Raw genomic sequence first — 9,415 nt, 5'->3', positions numbered from 1 at the left:
CGATAAAAGCTTTATTCTGCCTCTGCAGAGATTGTGCACTGGCTGCCACTATAAAGCCCTGATTGACAACAACATTAGCACTCAGAGGAGAAATTTCTCCCACTCACAGTTATGTAACATACAAAGAAACTACAGCGAGCTCGTGGATGGGTATTATTATGCATGTGCTTATATATGTGTGTGTGTGTGTGTGTGTGTGTGTGTGTGGGCATGTACACACGTCACATTCGCAGATAAAGACAGAATATCTGAGTGTTGTTCTTATCTTCTGACAACTGTATGCCTTCAAGGAGATGAAAGGCGATGTACAACACACTGAGGATCTCTCAGGAATCCTGGTTTTATGCAGCACATAAAAGTTGTCCCAGACAATTGTTGTGGCGCTTTGTTGTTTGGCAACGCGACGGTGAAAGCTTGATTGTGCGGTTGTGGTGGAGGCAGCTGATCTCTCTGCATGCACACACTGAGCGCCGTGTCCCAGCTTGACCTGGCGATGACTGTCCGCGGCCGAGGCCCTGCGGAGGAGCGGTTTGATAAACAGACAGGGACTCGAGGAAATGAGCGTCCCATAATGCATCACCACGGATCTGCTGACACGCCCCGGAGGCCGAGGCATTCATCACCCCACCAGCCCGTCCCCCCGTCAGGCTCTTCACAGACCAGCAGAGCAAAGGCAGCTTGCATTCAGATCAAACATTTCACTGCGTCGCTGTAGCTGTTATCTCAACATGGATGTCTGCACCAGCACATTGTTTGAAATGATCTGCTTATTCTTAGTGCGGTGACTTCAGGCACATTCTGCCTTACCCTACATGGTACTACAGCATACGAGGCTTTGCACATATGGCCCTCACGTGCCATCCCATCCATTTGAGTCCAGGCTCTTAGCTGACTAAAGCACCTCGGGAGTGCAGAGGGACAAACAGTCACCTGCTACCCCCCTATGCCTTTACCACACACACACACACACACACACACACGACTAATCTCCACAAAGCTGACAGACACGCTAGTAGACAGTCAATCACTATGGTTGCATCTGTTTTTGAAAGGGTCTGGCTCACTGTCTTTCTTTCAATACATGCGGCGTGTTGAGGAACCGTGGTTTCATTTGCGATTTGCAAAGTGCAGAGCGGCTGGCGGCGGATCCTTCAAGAGAAAAGCTGTGCTTTAGCTGCTGTTTACTTTTAGTGCGGCTTCAGATTGACGGCTGAATCTAACTTTGGCTCGGCTCGTGTCAGAGGTGGCAACAAGCATCTTAATACTGTGACTGGCATGCCCCCTCCCCTCTGTCTGGAAAGTAGAGTTCAGTCAGAGAAAAAGAGAAGTCATGACTTTTGTTTTACACAATTGGATCTCTATAGATGTTCAAATGTGCAGGGGTCTTTTTTTACATTACAAATTTCATAAATTTAGAGCCCCTCCTGGGCTTTACTCTACAGCCATACTGTTGTGTACCAGACATTCTCGATTGCAGGAGATCACACTCCCCTCTCTCGCCTCCCATTTTTCATTTGGCATAGTAGCAGCAAGCCATCTTATCAGCTGATCCTGAGCCAGAAGCTTAGGAGTAGTTGCTCAGCAGAAAAAAAGGAGGGATTGTGCTGGGCTCGGCTATAATATGAGAAAAAGCCCAAATGCTCTTGGATCAGTCCCATGCTTTGTCCTCATCTCCACGTTGCCTCTTTCCCTTGTTCATTTTTCATCCTCTCTCCTTTCATCTTTTTGTGCTGCGCCCCCTCTCCTTCCTCTGCATTCTGCTCACTCTCCTCCTCCACCTCTCTCTCTCTCTCTCTCTCTCTCTGCTCCACTTATAAGATTTGGCAGCACTCCAAGATCTGAGAAAAACATTGGAGGCATAGCCTCGTTTTGATGTCTGGAAAAGAGAGGGAGGCTGAGAGCGAGAGAGCGAGAGAGTCCTCATTTCCATTTCACAGACTTGATTCACGACAACAACCACAGCAGAGAGGAGGAATATAGTTATATCGAGAGTGTGAGCGTAACCGCCAGTCAGAGAGAAAAGGAAGGACAGAGGGGGAAGAAGGCAGACAGATGTAGATATGCAAGAAAAATAGGGAGAATTAGGTTCACAAAGTATGACGACGGTGTGTATAAAGAAGTGTAGAGGCAAACAAGTGTGTGTGTAGGGGGAGGGGGAGGGGAAGACACTAAAATATCTTAAAAGTATAATGAAAACATACATTTTGTTTGTGTGACCTCTAAAATACACTGTTTTTTGTTTCTTGCTGATACTATTCATAGAAAATAGCCATTATGCAAAAAAAAAAAAGATTAAAACTCATTGAACTCAGAACAGCACAGAACGATTCGTAAAGGCCGTTCGCAGTAATTGGGCCTCATACCAGTCTGAGAGCAAACAAATTTGGCACTCAGCACTGTAATCAGGCCTTCATGGTAACCAGGCCGGACCAGTCAGATGTAAAAAAAAAAAAAAAACCCTCTGTGGAGCAAGCCAATAATCAGAAGGGAAATTTTACAGGTCTTGCGGATTCAGCCGTGCTCCTCCTAATTGCTGGTTGGAGCTCCGGCTTCTCCCCCGGTGCTGAGAGCAGAAACCGTCATTACTAGTCTCGCAGGAGCCCGAGCCCAACTCCAAAGGGAAACTTTGATTGATGAACAGAAGAAAAAAAAGAGGCAGATACGAGCGTGTCCTCGATACAACATTTGCTGTGACCTTGTTTTCCCTGACAGGTCTAAAATTAACCATGCGGATCAGTTATACTGGGAGGGGAGAAATGTGGACCAGATTCTGCTTTTGGCGCGTCCCAGTCTCCGCTCGCTTTCAGGGGATTACAGCAGCACGAGCATGCCTCTTGATTTATTGTGCTAAACATAGATTCATTAGTGAAACAGCTGGCTACACCGAGTGCTTCACTGTCTCCCACACATCCCCTCCCTCCGCCCACCCACTGGGCCATATTCAACGTTCTAATGTAAAATAAATGCCAAAGGATTTGAATTTATAATGCACTGCAATGTAGATGTCGTCCGCATTAGTGCCATACTCTTTCTAAGGAAATGACTGTCTATACATGTGGTTCATAGACTTTATAATGTGCTTATAATGATTCTGTAAGTATTTCTCCATGACATCAATAGTTAAACCAGCGTAAGTGAACCAGAAACATCAAACACATGCTTATCTGAGCGGGCTAGAGAAAACGCTCCGAAGACAACAAATGTGAACCCTGACCAACCCAGTTATGGCTTTACTATCACAGCAGCATCTTTGTGTAACACTGCATACCGACCTACACTTTAGTTAACCATTGAAAGGAGAGGCGGGGAGGCAACAGACTCTCTGCGTCACCTATCTGTTATTGCCTTTCACTTAGCTTGATTAACTAGACTCTTGTCTAGTAAATCAATCAAACGGTCAATGTCGAATTTTATGACCATTGATGTGTTGCAGCAGCTTGATAAAGAATGTCTGGGTTGGGGCCATTTTTCTTGCTTGGATCTATGCAAACTACATGACTGTAAGCTAAACCGCCGCGCAGCTTCAGACAAAAGCTACTATGATAACGCAGCGGAAGGAGGAGGAATCTAAATGAATCTTTGCCTCAGGTGATATCAGTTTCACCTGGACTTCACCTGGCTCTGTCTCAGACGCTATGTCTTACTCGGTTTGAAATAGTTCCAGGGTAAGAGCACATCAAAGTCAAACAATGTTTGTCTCATAAGCAGGAGCTTAATCATTAAAAATCCCTGAAGGTTCCTATAGTAAACACAACGAAAAGCCTGTGAGTCATTAAACACACACAAGGCACCTGCGTGATTATACTGAAAACAGAGGAGAGCGGTCGCACAAACAAATAAAATATATATATATGATCATAAATATTCAAGCTGAACTCCATGCCATCAACTCTGTGTGACCTTGTCTTCACATGGCGGTTGTTTACTGAAATCACTCCATAATGTTCCCTCCTGCATATAAATCGACAGGCTGCACCGGAGCATCTGCTGTGCACCGGTTCCTCTGGTAACTATGCAACTCCAGAGCACTGTGTTATGACAGAGCCACTTCCAGGGACACATTATCACTGTATTAGATACGGCGGCAAGCTATTTTAGTCAGCACTGAACAAACAGGTATTGGCTCTGCTGCGATAAATCTTTACGGGAAGAGAGACAGAGAGAGAGAGAGAGAGAGAGAGAGAGAGAGAGAGAGAGAGAGAGAGAGAGAAATGTTCTCTTGTGCGTCGTTGCATCATACTTCATGGCCGGCTATTAAAACCTGCCTTCCTTGGATGTGGCAATTTCAATTTGGCTCCCAGCACACTGTCATAAGGAACAAGTAGGTCAAAGTGCCAACTATTAACAAAAGAAATCTCTGAGAACAGTATGTGCGATGGAATATGCAGTGGGTGTGTTGTTGGTGAGCACATTGAAGTGTTAACCTTTATCAAACTGGGCTGCGTTTGAAGTCCAACTGATAAGATTAGTCTCCAAAGAACGGAAAAGGACCATAAACAAACAGCTGCCTTCAAAAAAAGCATACTCTGGAAAAACAGGGTTCTGTTGGTCAAAAGCTTCTCGGCCTCAAATGACATTGTGAAAGCTGTTTTTTTTTGCTGGAGAGTTCGTTCAATCAGGGGACTAGAAAGATCCGTGCCCCTCTTAGTTGACTAAACAGTTGGGTGCAAAGGCTATGTTTTCATTCAACATTATGAATCAATCAGGTAATAAGAACACCATGCAGTTTATTACAGAGCGGGTAATCCCTGTTAAGACTCTGAGGTGCCTACCAAAATACATTTTCAACACAGCGAGGTCAATGAATGCTGAATTGAGGAACAGCTTCATGGGCACCAATGGAACTAAAGCACAAAAAAGCATCAACGCAAGAGCCTTTTATGGGCACTTGATAACCCCCCCCAAAGAAAAAACTATCTGCGGGCCATGGCTGAAATTTGGGAGCTGCACTGACGGCTCGAGTAAAACGCGAGCAGGATGTCTCAAATATTTACGCACCTGCCTACTACACCAAGTCCCCCCCCCACCCTTCCTCTCCTAGATATGAATCTCCATGTCAGTGTCCGCTTGCTGCAGTGTCAGCAGCGAGCGAGTGAGATTTCTTTGTCTGAGGGAGCGAAAAACAGCCTCCAGATTGCTTCTCTTTTGCAGACACAGTAACTGCAGCTTGGCACATAACGACCCCATGAGGCGCCCACTGCTTGTAGAGAGGAGTCTGGCTGCCTACTTGCCATTACGAAGACAGAATTGCCATTTTTACGGCCTCGCCGCCATGAATCTGCAACAATTAAATTTGCATCTGAAGAGATGCAGACCGTGGTTGGTATGTAGGGCAGCAGCAGCGTTATTGTTTACTCTGAAAGAGCACACATTGCATACCGAGGCAGAAATCTGCTCTGAGCATCGTGGAGGCATGTTGCAGCGTCGGTGACGTTGAAAGGGGGTGTTGCTGCAGTGCTAATGTATCGAATTCATGCTTGGAGGGTAGTTTGAAATGCTGATTTTTATTCATACGTTGTGGGTTTGCGAACTGCTCAGTGAATCAAAAGCTGGATTGTGTCAAGTATAACCAGTTTGTCAAACACAATTTTGCATACAAGCTCGAAAATGTGTGGCACCTGTGCACAAGCTAAGAATGTTATCTAGGACGGAACGTTTGGGCTGTGCGGTTACACAACGCGGTTACACTATGGTATCATGTTGGAAATCATGCACTTTCTCACGTTACTGACTCAACAGATTCCAGCTGACTGAACATGACTTGGCACCTATTTCTGTACGCTGCCATCAATTACAGTGATGCACATGCTGGACCAACTTTGGGACGGAATGTGTCTTGTTTTTTGGGGGGGGGGGGGGGGGTTGTTTTTTTTTCCACCCATGCTTTTCCATGAATCATAAAAAGGCATGTGTGCAGATAAAACAAGGCTGCCGTCCTGCAGCTCGAAACAGCAGCCTGCTTTATGTTGTGCAGCGTAAATCAAGTCTCCTGAGCCGTCACAACAAGCCTGCGTAGCAGAGCACAGAGCCCCTATCTCACCATCTGTCCACAGGTTCCTGTGTAACGTATTCACTCAAATGAAGCAAGCCCAGACAATAAGTTCATACAAGATCAGAAATTGTATTTGGCAATTTTTAAACAAGTGCATACAAGTACAGCTAAAAGCATTTCAGTTTTGCCAAGTGCTCGTAGAGTAGCATTAGTCACATTCTACGTTAAACAGGAACTGCCACCAGACCTAGAAGTACATCAAGAATTTTGTTAAACATCAACAAAGAGGAACGTAGTCCATTATAATGAGTACATACCTTTATCTTCAAAAATATAGAAACACAATGTATTCAAAAATCAAAAATTATACAACCATGTTTACGAAGTATACTCTTCCCTTGGGTCCAATATGTACAAGTCCGTTAGTTTGTTTGAATGGTATGTATGTGATATTTATATATTTATACTCATATTTTTGCTTCCCCTCCCCAAAGAAGTGTTCAAACAAAATCAAGGGTCCCTCTCCTTTTTTACTTTGACGTCTCCTGCAAGGATGGTGGCGATTTCTCCTTGCATGAAAGCCCACGGTACGTTCGAGCCAACCAGGGGACATTTCTCTCCACTTGGACAGTACACTTCACCCGTGGCACCTTGCTGCTTTATGCTTTCCCTCGAGCACGGGAAGCAGAACTTGTGCGAGGGCACAGACGGGCACTGAACAAAGTGTGTGTCCTCCAAACGCTCGTGGCACAGCGTGCAGCACAGGGGTATGCTGCCGGGTACCGAGGAGTCCGGAATGCTTTGGGGGTGCACTTGGTCCATGCCTGGCACGTGGGGCGTGCCCGCGCCAGACGCATCTCTCTGCGCCAGCCTCCTCTGATTCATGGAGGACGGCGACAGGGGACTGTTGCTGTTCCTCCGAGTGGTGGAGTGGACCTGGTTGGCGTCCTTGGGAGAGCTGTTCCCACCTGCGTTGTCTGCCGCCATGATGAGAGCCGCCATGGGGGACTGGCCGTTCTGGGCCGCCTCAGGCGGGGTGGTGCGGGAGTGGGGGGATATTGTGGAAGGGGGAGAGCTGAAGCTTGGCTGGGGAACTGGAGGCATTTTCAGTCCGTCACTAGGTGGTGGTAACCACTGCTGTCCTTCTCCATTGAGCTTGGCAGCGGTCCCCTCTCCGTCTGGTTCAGGAGAGGCTTTTCTCTTCATGCTCCGGGGGTGTTTTCCTCTGTCTGGAGGTGGGAAAGGGTTAAACAGAAATAGTTGAGTCTCACAGCTCAGACATGGCTCAACAATTACACTGGTGGAGAGACGTGCACTTTTGCCGTTCCCTGCTGCACCACAGAGTACAAAACAATAATAACAAACACCACAAAATCGTTAAAAAAAAAATACAATGTGTGCACCTTGAATTTTGCAGACCTACTACTAGATTTATCATTTTGCACTTTGTTAACCTATTCATGTGCACGAATGAGTAAATTAAGATAACATAAAATTTTATATTGCACAGAAATGACAAGAAAATATTCTTGAATTTCAACATTGCTGGATGCTTACCTGGCTTGGAAGCCGTGGCGCTGGTCTCATAGACCATAGCCCTTTGTTGCATGGCCGCATGGTCCTTCTTGAACCTGTTGTCGAACGTGTGCAGAGCCATCAGGTCCCTCACTGTTTTGCCCTTGCTCATCCAGTCCGGGTCTGCCCTGTTTTTGTGGCTCTCGGAGAGCTCCGGCGTGAGACTGTCCGGTCTGTGCTTCTCCTTCCCCTCTCTGTCGTGCTCGGTGCTGGAGACCGAGGCGGGTCTCTTGCCCATGTCGGCGGGACTACCGCCCGCCAGTGCAGAGGGAAGTCCCATCTGGCCCGGTCTGCCGTTGACTGCGTGCACCGGGGGCATGTTCCCGTTAACCAAAGGCACTAGATTTGGGGGGACCGTGCTATTCCTGCGCGGGTTGGGACTCTGGCGGTTTAGCTCTGGCGGCTCGTCGGGCTTAGGAAATCCATTGGGGACGGGAATGCCGTTCGCCTGCCTGCCAGACTGGTACTCTGGACCCAGCCTCGGCGGGCGGTCGGAGGAGAGCGGGTAGCGGTCCAGAGGCTGCGGCGGCCGGGAGCCTTGGTCCCCCGCCGCAGCGTGGTTGATCGCCTGGATCTCTTTCTGCGACTTCCCCGGCCCGGGAGACCTGCCCTCCTGAAACCCGTGAGCCCTCTTGAGCTGCCGCGCTGTCTCGATGACAAACTCAATGCGGTCCGCTCCTTCGTAGTTGACACATCCCCTGCAGACGGGCTCGGTAAAATCCCAGATCATGGCCCACGGCATGCGGGGCAAGTCGCATAAATAACACGACTGCCTCCTGGAAGAAGCAGCGACCGCCGCGGACGACATAGCGCTCGTCGTCGACCCCCCGAAAAGAAACCCAAAATGTTGTTTTCCCTTTTCCCTGCTTTCCTCCGAGCTCCCTTTAAAAAAAGCCAACAAAGAGCAAGTTCCGGTTGTCGAGAGGAAGAAAAAAAAATACACAAACGGCGTCTTCTCCCGACTTTTAGAGCGACAACGTTGAGGTTTTAGAGGGAGACGTTCATGTCGGTGTGTACTTTACTACGGCGCTCCTCTATCTATCTCCACTGACTCTCTACTACTGGCTCAATGTGGAGCAGTGACGTCACCACGGAGCTCTAAACGCCTGCTTCCACTTCAGTTTCTATTGACTTGATTTCTTCGACAGACCCCCCCCCCCCCCCCACCCCACCCCCACCTCCACCCACTCATCCCCCCCCCCCCCCCCCCCCCCCACACACACACACACAGTTTACTGCAGCCTCTGTCGCTCACTTCTTTTTTATTTTTTTATTTTTTTTTTAAATTTAATGTAATCACTTGAACCTCGGCCAGAACTGCACCCAGTTCAGCCTCACCGCCGCCTCCGAGTAAAAGGAATAACCTCCTGTTATTATTATCAAACCTGCAAAAAAAAGAAAATATGGCACCGTCGACACCAGCGAGCATGCAGCGAGGTTTTTTTAATTTTCTTTTTTTCTATGAACAAACGTGGCTGTAGGTTAGCAGTAGACCGCCAGGGGATAGAAGGAGAGAGAGAGAGAGTCGCCAGCTCCTCCAGTTGACTGCTGCTTTGTCCTAAATTCAGAGCATTATCCGGTTCAGGCTGAAAAACGCACGCTGCAGCTTGTTTTTCTCAATGCACAGCGCCTCGACGCCATGAGCTGCTACTACTACTGCTGCTGTGCAATGGATGAGGTGGGTCGAAAACAACTGTAATACAGTGGCAGTTTTATAGAAATATACAACGAACCTAGAACACGTTGTGCAGAAAACATAACAGTGTTTTTGTTTAAGCAGCAAATACAATTCATTGGCCATATTTTATAATTATTGGAGGGGTTTTACTGCCCACGTTTTCGTGTCAG

The 9,415-nt window shown here is 47.6% G+C and overlaps 1 protein-coding gene across 1 annotated transcript; it reads right to left on the bottom strand.

The window, feature by feature from the left end:
* Nucleotides 1-6,101: 6,101 nt before the first annotated feature.
* Nucleotides 6,102-8,691, bottom strand: irf2bp2a (interferon regulatory factor 2 binding protein 2a). Its single transcript, XM_076077146.1, has 2 exons — nucleotides 7,550-8,691; nucleotides 6,102-7,221 (listed from the first exon to the last, which is right to left on the bottom strand). Exons 1-2 carry the CDS (start codon nucleotides 8,373-8,375, stop codon nucleotides 6,503-6,505), a joined length of 1,545 nt encoding a protein of 514 aa, XP_075933261.1. The 5' UTR covers nucleotides 8,376-8,691; the 3' UTR covers nucleotides 6,102-6,502.
* Between the last annotated feature and the right edge of the window lie 724 nt (nucleotides 8,692-9,415).

This window comes from Anarhichas minor, unplaced genomic scaffold, assembly GCF_050575085.1.
Source record: "Anarhichas minor isolate MPS153535 unplaced genomic scaffold, ASM5057508v1 ptg000058l, whole genome shotgun sequence".
Taxonomy (NCBI): domain Eukaryota; kingdom Metazoa; phylum Chordata; class Actinopteri; order Perciformes; family Anarhichadidae; genus Anarhichas; species Anarhichas minor.
This window is presented reverse-complemented; position numbering and strand designations above follow the sequence as displayed.